This window comes from Sus scrofa, chromosome 12 (genome assembly GCF_000003025.6).
Source record: "Sus scrofa isolate TJ Tabasco breed Duroc chromosome 12, Sscrofa11.1, whole genome shotgun sequence".
NCBI lineage: Eukaryota > Metazoa > Chordata > Mammalia > Artiodactyla > Suidae > Sus > Sus scrofa.
Genome location: NC_010454.4, coordinates 25,808,797 through 25,827,248, shown reverse-complemented (window position 1 = coordinate 25,827,248; position 18,452 = coordinate 25,808,797). Strand labels below are relative to the sequence as shown.

Here is an 18,452-nt window from a genome sequence, read left to right as displayed (position 1 = left end):
AAGATCAAGGTAGAATTTCTTCTCTAGCATGCATTTCCTGGGCCCCTTCTGTAGCCAAGCTGTGTTGGCAAGAAATATTTTTAAATGGGCTTGACTAGAGAAAGCATCAATGGCTGAAGAGAACTGCTTGTTGGATTTGGCTTCTGTAAAGGCCAGATGACCCTGTGGGGTTATGCAACCTCTGCCTATTTGTTTCATGAAATGACTCTTCTGTTTTTGAATTCCTCTCAAATTGGACCTGCTTAAATTGTATTAAGGCCAAGCCTTTCATCTGTTTACTGTTTGGATTTTATAAGGTTCTTCGTGGCGGTAGTTGGGGGGAGAAGGTGAACAACTGTAACCTCTCAAATCTCAAAACAGCTTTGGGAATATAATTATATAGTAAATAGAATCTTCTTAGCCATAAGGCTTCCCCCCCCCTCTTCCTCTTCCTCTTCCTTCTTTTTAAAAATTCTGTTCCACTTTTTGTCTTAGAATAAATTTTCTCAACCTAAAAAAAGTCTTTGATAATGTGTGGGATGTGTTAAAATCTTCATCTTTCCTTAAGTTGCTCTTTGTGGATCCTAGAGATTTTTGTCCAAGCCATTCGATGGAATCCAGACATTATTATAATTTCTGAAAAAAGAGAAGTTGCCTATTGTTTGATTCTTCCTATCTAACTTCATTTCTAAAGGTGTTTTCCTTTGGAACTGAGATCCACTTTGAAGTGAAACAGCCACTTTATAATCAGGTTTGTTTGCTGATTTGGATTCATGTTGTTCCATTTGAGACATCTCTCAAATGATGGATGTTGAAAGTGCTGTGTAGAGAAGCTTAATCTGATGAACTCTGTCTGCCTTTTTTTTTTTTTTTTTTTTTTTTTTTTTTTAAGCAGTTGGAGGAGTTTGGTGGTGGTGGTTTTTCCGTAGCAGGGTTTAGTAATTAACAACAGCAGCACATCACCTGATGGGAATAACCTAGACCTTGTGAAACCTGTGCTTGTTGGTTTATTCTGCGGGATCCTCCATCCAAGTGGAGACAGGACTTTTTTCCTTTGATGCTGTTAAGTAGCTGTCTTGAGCTCAGTAGTCATTTATGCCTAAATTAAAAAGCAAAACAAAAACTCAAGATGTCTTCTTAAGGTCTAAGGAGATGCAGTGCTGCAAGAGTGTCGAGTGGCACCTACCTCTTTCCAGGACACACCTCTGCTTTTGGAGCAGAGCCTGCTCTCCCTGGATGTCTTTTTGGGGTAGGGAATTATGCTAATATGTCTATATCAACAACTCTTACATAATGAATAGTTTTTAGAGGGAGAGAATGATTCCCTAGCCCTTAATTTAAATTGGCAATACATATTTCTGTTCTTTTTTTGTCTTTTGTGCTTTTAGGGCTGCACCAGTGGCATATGGAGGTTCCCAGGCCAGGGGTCTAATCGGAGCTGTAGATGCCAGCCTACACCACAGCCACAGCCACGCCAGAGCCAAGTCGCATCTTCGACCTACACCACAGCTCAGGGCAATGCCGGATCCTGAACCCACTGAGCGAGGCCAGGGATCGAACCCACAACCTCATGGTTCCTAGTCGGATTCGTTTCTGCTGCACCAGGACGGGAACCCCACATATTTCTGTTCTTTGATTTTTTTTTTTTTCCCCTAACTGGAAAAGTTACTTCCAGCTTGAGAATTATTCCATATTTTAACCTTTGAGCTGGCTGCTAAGGTCTCCTTGGGGACAAGGACACTTTGCAGTTATTTATAACCTATAGAGAAGGGCAGTAAGACTGTAAACAGCCAGCACACTCTGAGGTTTGGGAGTCAGGGGGAGCAGCCTATTGTTTATTCCTCAGCTTTCCACAACTTGAAATTCTTTCATGTATCTTCTTGTTCATCTTTATTTTGACTTTGGATGAGCATCGCTAGCCAGGCTATTTCTATAAAACTGTCTTATAACACTTAGATTGAGGAGAAGAAGGGAAAATAGCCTTTTTACATACAAAAGCATATCTAGTCCTCACAATCATTTCAGTCTGTGCTTGCCTAAGAGATCAGTAAACTGTGAAAATCTTAAAGATACTGACATGCTTATGTAATACTGTACTTGTTGCTGAGTTTTTTCCTCATACACAATAGTTTCTTCTACGTTTTCCTTATATTCAACCATTGTAAGGAGTTCCGGCTCTAGTGCAACAGGATCAGCGCAGGTTCGATCCCTGGCCTGGCACAGTGGCTTAGGGATCCAGCGTTGCTGAAGCTTCATCTTAGGTCACAACTGCAGCTCAGATCTGATTCCTGGCCCAGCAACTCCATGTCCCTCGGGGTGACCAAAAAAGAAAAAGAACAGCCGCAAGAACAATTAAACTCTTAATTATTTAGATATTTGGCTCTGGTAGAAAATACGTCCTGCATCTTAGCCTGGTATACAGAGAGCCTTGGGTTATGTGTCAAGACATGTTTTAGAGGTATGTCTGTCTGTGTCTCTGTCTCTGTATTGCTAGACTCGTTCACCTGTGTATATATTTCGTGTTAATTATCTTTTCTCTACTACGTGTCTTTTTTTTGAGATATGAATCATTTTAATTGGTGATGAATCAAACATGGTATACTTATTTTGTTTTTAAGAGAATCAGCTGTAATAGTTTTACTCTACATTTTTCTTTCTTTTTTTTGTCTTTTTGCTATTTCTTTGGGCCGCTCCCGCGGCATATGGAGGTTCCCAGGCTAGGGGTCAAATCGGAGCTGTAGCTGCCAGCCTACGCCAGAGCCACAGCAACGCGGGATCCGAGCCGCATCTGCAACCTACACCAAAGCTCACGGCCACGCCGGATCGTTAACCCACTGAGCAAGGGCAGGGACCGAACCCGCAATCTCATGGTTCCTAGTCTGATTCGTTAACCACTGCGCCACGACGGGAACTCCTCTCTACATTTTTCAAATAAAAATTTGACAAAAGTTCTTTTATTTACATGTCAGTTTTAAGAATCAAACCCTTTGTTAGATAGGAAAATTATAGGTGAGATCTAAGTCGATGCTAAGGATCTGCCTCATTTTTTATCAATATATTTGAATTTTTGTTGTGTATAATTTAACTCGAAATAACTCAGAGGTCTAGGTTGAGTTTCCAACAGCTACGGTAATGACTTAACCTGGAAGATGTGCTGATATTACTGTTGTCTCGTGTGTTCAAGAACTTCGCCTGCAGGCTTCTCTTTTCTCCCAAGATTTCTTTTTTTTTTTTTTAAATCAAAGAAGAATATAGTTTTGGAGTGTATTAAATAAGTTCTTTAAAACTGGAGATGAACTGAGAGTTTTCTTTTAAAAATATTTTGTTTTAAAGGTATGCCTAGATTCCTATAGCTCTTCTTCATTTAGTAACTCCCAAATTCTAACGTTTTAACTAGAGCTCATTAAGGAAAAATATGATCGCAAAAGACAATAGTCTAGTCAGTCAGCAGCAATTTCATTGAATAACTGTTTACTGGGTGCCTATTATGATAACCATTTTAGGCACATGGGGATGCTCTTCTCTCATTGTGCTTAACTTCTAGTGGGGAAGACAGTAGACAAATGAAAATATAAAACCAAGATCATTTCAGACTGTAGTAATACAAAAGAAATTTAAATAGGGTAATGTGACCAAAATAAAACAAAACAAAACACAGTCTAAAAGTGGGGACTACTTGAGATCAAGAGGTCAGGGAAGACCTGTCTGAGGATATTACACGTGATAGGACCCCTGAGTGACAGGAAGGAGCCAGGTATGAAAAGATCTGAGGAAGGAAAGAGCCTGATGTGTTCACCAAATAGAATGAAAGGCCCGGGTGACGAAGGCGTGGTGATGGAGAGGGGTAAGTGTTAGATGAGGTCAGGGAGGTGCACACAGGCTTTGGCAGACGTAACAAAAGGTAGCTTCTATTTGGAGAGCAAGGGAAGCCACTGTAGGATTCCCGTCTTGTTTCTCAGAGGAGTTTGATTTATAAGCCATTTCACAACTTAGAAAAATTCATTGTGAAGTCTGCTAATTCCTTTTAAAATATTTTTGTGCGTTATTTGAAAAGACCATGATTCACATGCTTCAAAATTCGCTAAGTACAAAAGGGAACTTCATGGAAATTCTTCTTCCCAGACAAGTGCTCAGTTTTCTTCCTTGGAAGTAGCCAGGGTCCCTAGAGTCTTATGTAGCTTTTACAGAGATATTTTATGTATGTATATACACACACATGAAGGATTTTTGCCTCTTTAGATGAAGCTTGCCCATTCCTTTTTTTTTTCTTTATTTTATTTTATTTTATTTTATTTTTTTTTTTGGTCTTTTTTGTTGTTATTGTTGCTATTTCTTGGGCTGCTCCCTCGGCATATGGAGGTTCCCAGGCTAGGGGTTGAATCGGAGCTGTAGCCACCGGCCTACGCCAGAGCCACAGCAACGCGGGATCCGAGCCGCGTCGGCAACCTACACCACAGCTCACGGCAACGCCGGATCCTTAACCCACTGAGCAAGGGCAGGGATCGAACCCGCAACCTCATGGTTCCTAGTCGGATTCGTTAACCACTGCGCCACGACGGGAACTCCCCATTCCTTTTTTAATAGATACTTAATATTAATTGTCTGTATCATAATTTATTTAATCAGTCCCCTGTTGATGGACTTTTAGGTTACTTCCTTTTTTTTTTTTTTTTTTTTTTTTTTTTTTTTTGTGGTTACTAATAGTGCCACAGGGAGAAACCCTTTGTATTTGTCAGTGTAAACATATCACTAGGGTAAATTTCTAGACCTGGAATTGTTGGATTAGGGGGTATAATATGCATTTCCTTCTCATTCGGATATGCATTTCCCTTCATGGAGTTTATAACAATTTATATTCTAATCAGAAATGTTCTCCTTGCTCTGGACAAGTGTTATCAAACATTTCTTTTTTGTGTTTTCCCTTTTTGGCCACGCCCACAGCGTGTGGACGGTCCCAGCCCGGGGATCAAACCCAAGCCTCAGCAGTGACAAAACCAGATTCTTAGCCCACTGTGCCCTCCAGGGAACCCCCATCAAACATTTTAATCTTTGTCACTTCACTCTGTGAATTAATATATGGTTTAATTTTCATTTGTCTATTATGAATGAGAGTTGAACTTGTTTTCACATATTTGAGAACCTTTGAGGAGTTCCCATGTGGCAATCATCTTTAACTTGTAAATTTTAGGAAACATGAAGACATGAGAAACCCCAATCTTTCCTTTGCTGATTGAGATCTCTCTTGATTGCCCTTAATTTCATTTTAAGAAGCATCTCTAAATAATAATAAAAAAATACATTTAGTATTTTGTAGACTGGATTGAATTGCAAAAAGTTTACCCATAACAAGTATTTGAAAGTTATTAAAACCTTGCAACAGAGGGAGTCAGTATGGCCTGTAATAATCTGTAATAAGAAAGAAGTTCTTACCTCCTACATTGTAAGGCAAGAAATACAGACACTCCTTTGAGGTCACAAAAGTTTCTCAAAAATGAATATACCCAAATCTTTCTATAGGTGTGTTTTTTTGTTGTTGTTGTTGTTTTTTGTCAACAGTCCTTTTGGCATCTTCTGTTCTGGAAAATGCAGTCGTCTCTCAGGTTTAAAATAGTTACGACATTGGGATTTTTTCCTTACTTGGAAACTATACCAGGCTTTAAAGCAAGAGAAAAAAAAGTTATAGGCTTTTTAAAAGTTCCTAACCATTCTTTGGCAAGAAGTCGTGTTCCCAGCCATCTAGCTTGTGCATGTTTGTGTATTATATTAAAGCACTCGAAATCGGTGATTTTCTACTATCTTTGGCCGACAGAACAATTTCACGGTTCAGTCTGCTATCCCTACAATTTTATCCTGTAATTTTAAAACTGAGGGATATAATTCCACCTTGTAGATATCATATATGTGATATGCCTGTGTTAGGTGTTGATTTTTTTTTTTTTAATTCTCTGGATGCTGGGATTAGATTAAAGATGGAGGAATGCTTATAAGGAATAAAAGAAAGATGAAATAACCGCACAATTGTCTATATAACACTTTACAGAGAGTGTTCTAGCCTAGCTCTGCCTATACTGCAGGTTAAACTATTGGGACATTTCTCTCTATTGCACAGGAAATACGTCTTCTAGCCTTAAAGTATCCTGATTATGTAAGAGTTTAGTTCAAGTTACTGATTTATGTTTTCAAAATGAAGGAAAAAATAACCAGTCTTTCTCCCCTCGTAGAATGAAATACTGGATGAAAAACTTGCTTTGGGAGTTCTCATGTGGCTCAGCGGGTTGAGGATCCCACATTGTCACTGCAGTGGCTCAGGTTGCAGCTGTGACTTAGGTTCCGAGGACCTTCCACATGCCCCTGTTGTGGCCCAAAAACAATAAACAAAAGAGAGAAAAAGGAAAAACAGATTTACCAGGGCTGATACTTGAGAGTGCCAGGCTGGGAGTTTTGGGCTTTGTGTGTAACTCATCCAAAAGAACAAATTAATGATTCTCATTACATTTACAAACTAATATATTCAGCGCTATTCAAAGGGCACTTTTAGAGATATGTGAAAGAAACAAGCAGAAAGGTTAATGAACTTGAATGCAACTGAATAAATGTTTCCATCATCAGAGTATTTCTGCTGAATCCCTTGTTCTAGGCAGACTGTGCTAGGTGGTAAGGGGATAAAAGGAATAGTTGCACGTTCCTTGAAGTGTACTGGAGACAAGGGAAATGTTTATAAGTGTAAATAAGGTAGAAAAGAAGTGCATGGTATAGGTTTGAAAGCATTATCTGTGTACCACGACGGAATTAATACATTTCTTTTGTACTTCTGTGTACTCTCCAAAGTTTAGCATTCTGCTTAGAAATCATATTGACTGACTTGAATCCCTTGTCTAAAATGATCGATGGCTTCATGGTCTCTCAGTATCTACTACAAAACATTCTATTAGAGATTGCTATTAGTTTGCTAACTGATACTACTACCTTCATTGGAATTTGAGCGGTATTACAGTTGACAGATACTTTAAAGTATATTTTTTGGTTTGACTCGGAAGAAGTGTAGCCTCACAGGTCAGGATTTAATAGAGTGAACAGGAAAATATATGGTGCTATAGAACAGTTATATTCAGCCTCCAAGTTGCCAGCATACTGGGAAGTTTGCTAAGCTTTGAAAAATAAGTTTCTCATTAGAGAAGTTGGGCAGTCTTGTTTTAATGTGTTTGAAGCCAAGAACAGTGTATTTTGGTGCTAGTTGTCTCCTACAAGGGCTCCCAAACCATGACCCTCAAATAGACCTTCTCTTTTCTAAAATTGTTTTTCTGCTGGGCATCTGTGGCAGTTGGCATGAAGTGCTGGAGAGTTCATGTAACACCAGGCTACTTTGCCCATGAACACTTTGCCCCTGGTGCCTGCTATGAGTGAAATTAATTAGACTTGTGCTATCCTAGTCAATTTCCCTCTCAGCAGGTTGTGTGGTTAGAGCTCCTCAGAGTCTCAAGCTGATTGTCCAGTTCTCCTGGCTGCTAGGTTGGACATTTTTTAAAAATTGGAAGAAAGGTTGGTGATATTATTAAAAAAAAAAAAACTTTGCTACACAATAAAAGACAAGCAAAAAAGATAGGAAAAAATGGTTAAGATCAAAGTTGTGGTTTTTTTTTTTTTTTCTGGTTGTAATAAAGGACCATGGTAGCAACAATTAAGCCATTAAAATAAACTTTTTAATTTTAATTAATTTTTTTTCTTTTTAGAGCCATGCTATCAGAATATGGAGGTTCCTGGGGTCAGATCGGAGCTGCAGCTGTCAGCCTATGCCACAGCCACCCCAACATCAGATCTGAGCCACATCTGCGACCTATTCCGCAACTTGTGCCAATAACCAGATCCTTAGTCCACTGAGCCACAATGGGAACTTCAATAAACTGTTTTTTAAACTTGCTTTTTTCTCAGGAGTTCCAGTTGTGGCTCAGTGGTAATGAACCTGACTAGTACCTATGAGGACGCAGGTTCGATCCTTGGCCTTGCTCAGTGGGTTAAGGATCCAGCATTGCTGTGAGCTGTGGTGTAGGTCACAGAGGCAGCTTGGATCCCACATCGCTGTGGCTGTGGTGTAGGCTGGCAGCTGCAGCTCCGATTCGACCCCTAGCCTGGGAATTTCCATAAAAAAGCAAAAAAATAAAAAATTTAAAAAATCTTTTTTTAAAACTTGTCTTTTTGTCAGATTTAGAGAATTCTTAAAATTGTTTATTGTTAGATAAATTTGAGGGTTTTTTTTAACTTCAAAATAAACTCAAATCAGTATTTTATGATTGATCAATGTAGAGCTGAGCCTGCACATCACACTTATAGAGCCAAGTTTTATGCGCTTAACTAACGTGTGAAATTCACGTTTACATTGCCAACCTGCCCAAAAGATAGTTTTGATTGGGAAGTTTGAAATTTCATTCTGGCTCCTGCTGGCGCTAATGGTAACTGGGATTTGTAAAGTCTCCTAAGGTGCATTTACTCACTACTGCACAGATTTATGGTTCTGTGAGAAAGGGTTTTCCATCAAATGCAGGCCTACCTTGATCACAGGTCTCTTTTCTTAATATCATCATGGGATCCTGAATTGCACAAACCCTGGAAGCCCAGATGCCATTGCAGTGCTTAGTTTGCTAGCTTAAGTGAAGTAGCACATCATGTGTATATAAGACTGTTAACTTCATCTGTGGTTACATAGGATGCTTTCATTGTAAATTCAGGTGGGATAGTGTTTGAAACCAATGGTTACTCTGGTAGTACCAGCAGTATTACTCTGTGAGGGTGTAACTACATCTTTTTAATCCTTCTCCATGCCTACTACTTAAGCGGCCAGTGAATGTGTGTGAGTTGAGTGATTTCTTTTTTTTTTTGTTATTCATTTATACCTCTTTCTATAGAAAGAGGTGGTATAGAACAGATATGTTCAGCCTCCAAGTTGTCCTTTGTAAAGGATTTGAGGCAGTTTCCAGAAATACTTAACATATCAAAGAGTAAAATAAATAGTTGAGGGAATTCTAGCAAAGTAAGTAAACAGTGTGAAGAAGCTGTGATAGCTTATAGAATAAAGCTATAATAGAATGATCACATGAGCCTGTATAGAATAGAGCATGGAGAATGAGCATGTGAGCATATATTTTCAAGAGATGGGTCGCAGATTTGTCTCAGGGCTTCCTGAGGGCAAATGAGGAAAGAGGGCAACATGATCAGTTATAAGGTTGACATTGGAAGTTCCCATTGTGGCTCAGCGGAAACGAACCCAGCTAATATCCATGAGGATGCAGGTTCGATTCCTGGCCTTGCTCAGTGGGTTAAAGGTCCAGCGTTGCCGTGAGCTGTGGTGTAGCCCAAAGACATGCCTTGGATCTGGCATTGCTGTGGCTGTGGCATAGGCTGGCGGAACAGCTCTGTTTCGACCCCTAGCCTGGGAACTTCCATGTGCCGCTGTGTGGCCCTAAAAAGACAGAGGAAAAAAAAAAAAAAAAAAGACCAACATTGTCTGTCCATAGCTAAAAACAAACTAGGTATTCAGGAAATAAATTTCTCTCTTGTACGTTAGAAACCAGACAATGTATGATATAATGGAATAAGTACACCCTTACATTACTCCTACAATTAATAAAATATATTTTACAAATAAAGCAGGAGTTCCCATTGTGGTACAGTGGAAACGAATCCAACCAGGTACCATGAGGTTGCAGATTCAATCCCTGGCCTTGCTCAGTGGGTTAAGGATCCGGCGTTGCTGTGAGCTGTGGTGTAGGTTGCAGACAGGGCTCGTATCTGGCGTGGCTGTGGCTGTGGCTGTGGCTGTAGCTGTAGCTCTAGCTCTTATTAGACCCCTAGCCTAGGGAACTCCATATGCCGTGGGTGTGGCCCTAAAAAGCAAAAAATAAAAATAAAAAAAGAACAGTAGCAAGGATAGTGTACACTAGAGTAGCTGTCATCCCTAACTAGTAGACATTTGTATTGTCATATTTGTGTCAGGTCATCCTAATTTTAAAAGAAACATGATGGAAGTTCCCATCATGGCTCCTCAGAAAAGAATCTGACTAGTATCTATGAAGATGAAGGTTCGATCCCTGGCCTTGCTCAGCAGGTTAAGGATCTGGGGTTGCTGTGAACTGCGATATAGGCCAGTGGCTACAGCTCTGATTCGACCCCTAGCCCAGGAACCTCCATATGCCACAGGTGCAGCCCTAAAAAGACAATCAATCAATCAATCAATAAAAGAAACATGAGAGATCAACTTGAAATGTCTTATGTTCTTTTCCCAGCTATATTCTTCTTTCTTGCTCTCCCATCATGAATCTGATGCATAGCTTGTCAGTGATTTTGTTTACTTCTACTGTATGCATATTTCTGTAAATAATATATAAATCTTTAAATTTGCATGAATAAGGTACTGCACATGTCATTCCAAAACTTTTTCCATCAGCATTGTGTTCGATCTCATCTCCGTGGTGATATAAATGTAGTTCATTACTTTTAAATCCTGAGGTAGTTTTTCATTATATGGAAATAACCCAATTTACTTATCTGTTTCCCTCCTAATGGGTTTTTAGTTTGTTTGTCACTGTTATAAACACCGCCACTGGGAACGACCTTGTCTATGTCTTCTTGTGCCGGTGAGCAGTTTTTCTAGGACAGTGGTTCTTAAAATGTTCCAGGACTAGCACATCAGGGTCACCTGTGAAATGCAAATTCTTGGGCCCATTCCAGACCCTCTGAATCAAAAATTGGGAGCGGGGGGCAGCAGTCTGTTTAACAAGTGAGCCTGATGCACCTGAAGTTTGCTAACCACTGCTCTAGCACACATATAGTTAAAAGTAGAACTACTAAGTCTTACGTGTATGTAAGTAAAGCTTTACTAGATATGGCAAATTCCCACCCCAAATATACTTTCTAATTTACAGTCTCACCAGCAGTACATGAGTGTTCCCATATCCCCTTACATGGTATGGTTGGTTTTTTTTGTTTTTGTTTTTTTGCCAGTCCAATAGGTGTTAAATACTTAAGAGCTATTTTATTTCCTTTTTTGTGACTGCTATTGTTATAGGTTAGTTAGCCTTATTTGTTTTGTAGAAACAATTTATATATCAATTCGTATGTTCATAAAATGATCTCTTTGCCGTGCATTGTAAGCTTTTGTTTGTTGGTTTTTGGCTTCGTTCGTGGTACTTAAAAATTATAATCAGACTCATCAATTTTTAAAATGGCTTTTATGTTTAGAAAGGCCTTGGAGGGGAGAATTTTGAGTTGGATTTGATTTACTATTGGGACACCTGCTGAGATACATAGCATTTATTCAAAAATGGTCTAAGGCTTATGAGAGAGTCAAAGTTAGATATTTGGGGAACATTTGTATAAAGGCAGAAATTTGACACTATTGTGGATAAAATTACCACAAAAGAGAATGTAGATTGAGAAAATGATTGAAGATTAAACTGTGGGAACCACAGTGAAGGAGGAGAATCCAGTAAAAGATTGAGGAATGATCAGAAAACCAAGAAAGCAAGGAAAAGAATCTGGAAAAATCAGATACCGATGAAGTATGTGTAGCATCTCTAATGCTGCAGAGAAAGGAACACATCTAAGAAAGCGGCAGATATTGCCCTTCCAGAGAGCAGCTAGCAATGGATTGAGAAGTAGAAGACTACTCGTTTAAAAAAAAAAACAAAAAACTATTTATTTGTCTTTTTAGGGCCTTGCCTGCGGCATATGGAGGTTCCCAGGCTAGGGGTCTAATCAGAGCTGTAGCTGCCGGCCTGCGCCACAGCCACAGCCACAGCCACAGCCATGGCAGGATACAAGCCGAGTCTGTGACCTACACCACAGCTCACGGCAACACCGGATCCTTAACCCACCGAGCAAGGGCAGGGATCGAACCCTCAACCTCATGGTTCCTAATCGGACTCGTTTCTGCTGTGCCACAATGGGAACTCCCAGAAGACTACTCTTAATAATAAATTTGCACTGAAGTGTAGGAGATGAGACATAGTTGAAAGGTAAGAAGATCGTTTTCCTTTTCGGGGGAGTATTTGTACCCCAAGGGAAGGAGCCAGCTGGTAAAGTTGTATGTGGAGCTCACCCGGCTGTCTCCTCTTTAGGCAGCCTTATCTCGGATGTTCTTTAAGTACCCTTTGAGTAAATTCATTTGGTAAGTTAATATTAAATAGTGTTGTGCAGAAGATTAAAATAGGGTAATAGTGAGGAGGAGACTGCTTTAGGTTAGGCGGTTTTCTCTGAGGTTTCCATTGAATGCTGAGAAGCCATTTGAATGATAAGAGTAGAGCATTCCAGGCAGGAGACAAAGTTTCCAGCCTCTAGAAGGCCAAACGGAAAGAGTAGGATTGCATGCCATTCATCTAATAAAATGCTCGTGCTTCTCGGGTCAACCAGGGTGAAGAGAGAACAGAAGTCTTTGTCCCCTGACCTTGGAGATCTTGTTTAACCTTCAAACTGGCGATGTCAAGGGTTCCAAGTCCTCCACCTCCGGCAGAAATGTCGAGTGGCCCTGTAGCTGAGAGCTGGTGCTACACACAGGTAGGTGCATCCTGGGAGGATTTTGGTGGATGAAAGGAATCGAATTCCTTTCCTCGTGGTGTTTCCTGCCTTCTCTGGGACATACCTGCCAAATAAAGTACTTGTCAGCTTTCCATTCCTTGGTTTTTCCACGAGGAATCTGAATGCCCCAGGCCACTGCTTTTCACCCGAGGTTGAAAAGGGGTAAGTCTTTGAAACTAGATCTGCCTATATCCCTCTTGATTGAAGTGTGTTCCTCTGCTGGTCAACTCTAGGGGAAACCAGGTTTGAGATTTGCAGCCAAGGCAGTGGCATCAACATATAAATCATCAAACAGCCCTTTGTTTCATTTTAGGTGTGGCTTAATCACCTGCTTTCCCAGCCTTGCCTCTGTTTTTTCTCACTTTCCATCCAGTGTTTCTCGGAAGCTGAGGAAAGTTATGAAAGCAGTCGGGTCACTATGAGATGATTTAAAATGTGGATGATGGACAGAAAAGGCTGAGCCTCCGTGTTGGCCAGACAGTGCGGTCTTCCTGTGGGATTGTGCACACGGAGGGAGGGGAGGAGCCATCTGATCCCAGCCTGTTTTGCAGGTTGCCCACTTCCTCCTATTAATTGCTTCTTGGTTTTCTATCAACAGATCAAGGTAGTGAAATTCTCCTACATGTGGACCATCAATAACTTTAGCTTTTGCCGGGAGGAAATGGGTGAAGTCATTAAAAGTTCAACCTTTTCATCAGGAGCCAATGATAAACTGAAATGGTGAGGAAGACTATATTTAGCTGTAAACATTTTACTGAAAGTTGCCTGTTTTGCTTGGTTTCACGGGAGGCTGACTGGAATAGAACGTAAGATCCTGGATGGCAGGGACTTTGTCTTGTTAGTAATGTCCTCCCCAGTGTCTGGTACGTAATAGATATGCACTGTATATTGTTGAATTAATTCGATGAGGGTATCAGGGACCCGCTAACTCCCATGGCTGTAGGGTAATGCAGATGAGCACCGAGGGCCGGTGTGGTAAATAACATCCGTACTGGTACAAGAGTTGACCCCTTGGCAAACTAGTAAGTGTCCTAAAAGAAGTGGTGGCTGCTCAGCTCCAGGTGACTATAGCTAGGTGTGAATAGGGGCTGATATTGCCAAATTTGCTGATTTTTCAAGAAAAGCAAGAACTCTGGATTTTAATGTAAAATCTCTGGACTTTTAGATTGCCGGGTTTTTGTTGTTTGGGTTCTGTGGGGTTTTTTGGTTTTGGTTTTGTTTTTGCCTCATCCGAGGCACATGGAAAGTCCCAGATGCCAGGGATCAAACCTTTGCCACAGCAGTGACCCCAGCTACTGCAGTGACAGCGCCGGATCCTTAACCCGCTGCACCGCAAGAGAACTCCTAGATTGCCTGTTTTGAAACAACGAAGGAGATTTATCTACTTATGTAACTGGAACGCCTAAGGTGTAGGAAAGGTTTGAAGGTCGTTGGCTCTAGCAGCCCAGTGGTTAGATTAAGGACCCCTTTACTCTCTGCTTTGCCCTGCTCTCCACCCAGTTTGGCATTTCATGCTTAGCTTCTTCCCTTGCAGTTGAAGGATAAAGGCTGCAGTAGCAATGGGCGTAACCCACTACCATCTAACAAGAGTCCTTGAACTTTTTCTCAAGTGTGTGGCCAAGAATATGTCAGACATGCACTGCCTGGTTTGGGTCTCAGTTCCCTCAGTTGATCCCTGTGGCAAAGGGAGTGGGATCGGGGCGTAGGGGTCATTCTCATCCAAACCATGTGTTCTCTGAGGAGGAGCGGGCAGTCCAGGGTACAGCCATGTGCCTGCTGCAAAGACCAGCACATGTGTCTGTGAGCCACTGTTTTTTTTTTTGGCCATGGCCGTGGTACGTGGAAGTTCCTGGATCAGAGATTGAAGCCAAGCCACAGCAGTGACGATGCCGAATCCTCAACCGTTAGGCCACCCTGGGACTCCTTTTGTGTGTATGTGGGACCCACTCTTTTTGACCTGTGATAGCCGCGGAAGAGTTTAACCACGCTCCGTTCATCTAGTGTTTGTTGGCCAGGGACATGAAGCAGTGTACTACTAGGCGCTGAGAGAAGGCTTATTCTTAGGCATTGTATTTATATCCACATCTTTAGCACAATGTATAGCAATGTCTGTGGCATATGCACTTCCTAGAGAAGCACTGAATTGGGCCACCTGTTTAAGAGAGGTGCCGTAACACCGGCAAGGCCTCAGGATGCATATGGCCTATGTATTATACATGGTAGAGGCAGTGTCTGAAGCACGTGCAGTTCAGCTCATGACATTTACAACTTCACTGAATGGAACCTGTTCAGTTCTGTCTGAATTTTACTTTGATTCTTTGATAACAGATTGGCATCTCTAACTCTATTTAGAAGTCTCGCTTCAACTCTGCCCTGTGTAATGGGAGCTTGCTTTTGTCTGTGCTTCCTCAGCACTGCCTCCTTTATTTTCATCATAGAATTCATTGCCACATTGATAAAATATCTGCAAAAGATTATTTATTATTCACGTATTTCTCTGGAATTCTCTTTCTCTCCCAGGGTGATATTGAAAGGTTCGCTGACTCTTTTCTCCTCTTTTCACCACAGCCCCAACAAAACAAGGAGCTGCTTTTCCTGAGATTAAGAATTAGAATAGATTGAGTCTTGGCTGAATTTTAAAATATTTTAGGGGGGCAAAGTGATTGGGGATGTTATGAGGAAAGAGGCGGAGATGCATGGGATGTGTTGTCAGGTTCTAGGATACCCCTTTATTTTTGTTGTTTACTTTTTTAGGACCATGCCAGTGGCTTAGGGAAGTTCCCAGGCTCGGGGTCGAATTGGAGCTACAGCTGCTGGCCTACACCACAGCCACAGCCAGGGCCACACCAGATACGAGCCGTGCCTGTGACCTACACCACAGCTCACAGCAACGCCGATTCCTTAACCCACTGAGTGAGGCCAGGGATGGAACCCACATCCTCATGGATGCTAGTTGGGTTCGTAACCCACTGAGCCACAGTGGGAATTCCTGTTGTTTACTTTTTAAAAGGTGCTTCAGATTGTTCTGGAAAAGTGGTTTCCAAGCAGTCTTTTACTGAATTCAGAATATCCTGGCGTGGGGCCTGGGTTTTTCGTTTGTTTTGTTTTGTTTTTTTTAAACATCTCCCTCCCTTGATTCTGATGTTCTAGTTCCCTCCTATCACTTCATGGGCCTGCAAACATGGATGCTTTCGACATTTTTTTCCTGTTTTGGGTAGGTGTTTGCGGGTAAACCCAAAAGGGCTAGATGAAGAAAGCAAAGATTACCTGTCACTTTACCTGTTATTGGTCAGCTGTCCAAAGAGTGAAGTTCGAGCAAAATTCAAATTCTCCATCCTGAATGCCAAGGGAGAAGAAACCAAAGCTATGGGTAAATTTTATCCTTGTTTGACTCTTTATTTTCCCACCTAGCAATTCTATACATTGACACGTTGTGGCTTTGATCTGGTTTTTTGAGTAACCCTAAATGTAACCTTTTTTTTTTTTTTTCACCCCAGAGAGTCAACGGGCATATAGGTTTGTGCAAGGCAAAGACTGGGGATTCAAAAAATTCATCCGTAGAGATTTTCTCTTGGATGAGGCCAACGGGCTTCTCCCTGATGACAAGCTTACCCTCTTCTGTGAGGTGAGTCCTTTTACCCCGCTGTGAGAGTAGCAATTCCCAGACCTGATGGGTATCAGCAGATTTAATTGTATTGTTTCAAGGACAGAGAGTGAGAAAAATCCCCAAGTGGAGTGGTGCTGCACGAATGTTGTTTATGTGACTGATGGAGAGCTGTGCCGGGATTTCAAGGTTGTTGGGCATCTCAGCTTTCCACTTGTTAACTGTTCTTTAAAACTAAGATTGTGCACTCTCTCGGTATGTGTGATTTTTGAAGTGCTTGGGTCAGGATTCTGGCTCTTTCACTGCAGATTTTTTTCTGAAAGCGTTTGGAAGGACTGTTACTTTGAGCTGAGGAGAATGGCCCGCAACTAGACGTGGGTATTTGTTCCTCAAGCTTCCTGGCTCCTCTCTGAGTAGGAAGTCCATGTGTGTTTAATAGATCACTTTCCTTTTCTGCTGTTTGAACTAGATGACTCTTATCAGGAGATGAGTGTCTCCAGTTTGTCTTGCAGGGGTGCCTGTGAAACAGGAAGGCGAGAACCATTTTTTCAGGAGTGAAGGTTTCTAAAGCTCTCTGATTCATCATGAGCTACGAGAGTTATCTGTAGTCAGTTAGGAGAGTCCTCTCCCCAGTGTGACCTAAAGAGTCTTTTTCAAGTTGATAGGTGAAGCCTTGAAGTAAAATTTCCAAACCGAGAGTGACTTGGAAAATGGTCTCTTTAATGATCATGTATCAGTTATTTAATGCTTTTACCAACATACTTAGAAATCCTCAGAAGCTCACAGTGGAAGAAGCGTTGGTGTTCCCTGTGCAGTGTATGGTCAGGGACCCACCTCCTGAGTAGCATCGCTTGATGGGAGTGGCCAGTGCTTTCATGGAGAGAGTGCAGGCAAAGCTCCCCAACTTCCAGCGACTCTGTCGGAGAAGAGGCTCACGCTGCGGTTAACGAGTTAAGGTTCACAGCTGCAAAGGCATATCGCCACCTGCGCAGCAGGGAGGGTGTCCCTTAGGAATCATGCCCTCTCATAGAAGAGGCCTGGCCAGCGGTAGCTGGCTTCTTTTCCAAGTCACAGCTCATTGAATATTTCCACAGAATGGTTGCTGGTGATTAGGAAATTTGGGAGGTATCGTTTATTAAAATATTACAGTGAATACATAAAATACAGTCTGCATAGTAGCTTCCTTCTCTCCTCATTAATTGCCAAGTAAAAGAAGGAAATACGAGAGTGATGGCATCCGTAAAGATACTTGAAGTTTGCAATTTGTTTTTTGTCTCTCGAACTTGGAATTTGAATTCTGTATAAATCCAGATAGTTACAGATCATATTCAAATTGCCCAAGTGGAGCAATGAGAACAATTAGGTGGTTTTGTGTGAGATTGGATGTTATGTAAATAAACTGTCAATTTAATATTCATCCATCCTAGAGACCCTATATTTCAGGAAGAATTTGAAGTAGTGGAAAATTCTAAATTTTGTTGGAAATGAAAGCCTATCTTCGAACTGTTCCCTGAAGGAAAAGAAATTGCCTCTAAATAATTCGTCTGGTGTTTTAGGCAATACCATAACCTTTATTGCAGCATTTTCTTTCTTCTGTTCGTTCTTTTTTTTTTTTTTTGGCCACACCCAAGACATATGAAAGTTTCCAGGCCAGGGATCCAGCCCACACCACAGCAGTGACAACACTGGGCCCTTAACCCTTAGGCCACCAGGGAGCTCCTGTTGCAGCATTCTCAAGTCTACAGTGGGTCCAACCCTTTATTATATGTTTCCCCCACCACCACACTACCACCAAATCCCTGCCATCTATTCCCACCCTTCTATTGACATTCTTGACCTGGAAACCAGTTGGCCTGCCCTCACTTGGCAAGCTCTCATCCTGCGGTTAAGTCCGAGGCACTCTCTCCTTTTGCTCCCCCTAAGAGATGCTCTTAGGAGAAATCCTGTGGTTAAGTTTAGAAATGCCTTACTGACTTAGAAGGGAAGTGAGATGACACTTTGGAAATGAAGAGATGTTGAACAGGGAAACGTCTGCTGGGTTCTGCTGATGCTGTCGGTTTCTTACCATCGGACCAGGTGTGCCATCTGTTCCTCTCACACTTCTCTGTTGGCCACAGGTGCTGAGTGTTGCTTCTCGTTCTTGGGCTTGTGCCTAGTGAGACTCGTATCTGTTCCAAGGCTCTCTGTGGACTTAGTAGCGTTCAGCACTGCAAGACTGTTGCGTGGGGGTGTGTGTTGGATGTGTGGGTTTTAAAAATGTCTACAGCTCGTCTCAGTTCTTAGTGATTTTTTAGAGCTAAGA

The 18,452-nt window shown here is 41.5% G+C and overlaps 1 protein-coding gene across 4 annotated transcripts in view; it reads left to right on the top strand.

The window, feature by feature from the left end:
- SPOP (speckle type BTB/POZ protein) overlaps positions 1 to 18,452 on the top strand; it is a 68,010-nt gene that overhangs the window by 33,382 nt on the left and 16,176 nt on the right. For all 4 annotated transcript variants that reach the window (XM_021067137.1, XM_005668871.3, XM_021067139.1 and 1 more), the window contains 4 exons: positions 12,382 to 12,525; positions 13,145 to 13,266; positions 15,765 to 15,916; positions 16,044 to 16,171. In XM_021067137.1, the coding sequence (XP_020922796.1) occupies positions 12,448 to 12,525; positions 13,145 to 13,266; positions 15,765 to 15,916; positions 16,044 to 16,171 (480 nt within the window). In that variant the 5' untranslated portion in view covers positions 12,382 to 12,447. The remainder of the gene's footprint in view (positions 1 to 12,381; positions 12,526 to 13,144; positions 13,267 to 15,764; positions 15,917 to 16,043; positions 16,172 to 18,452) is intronic.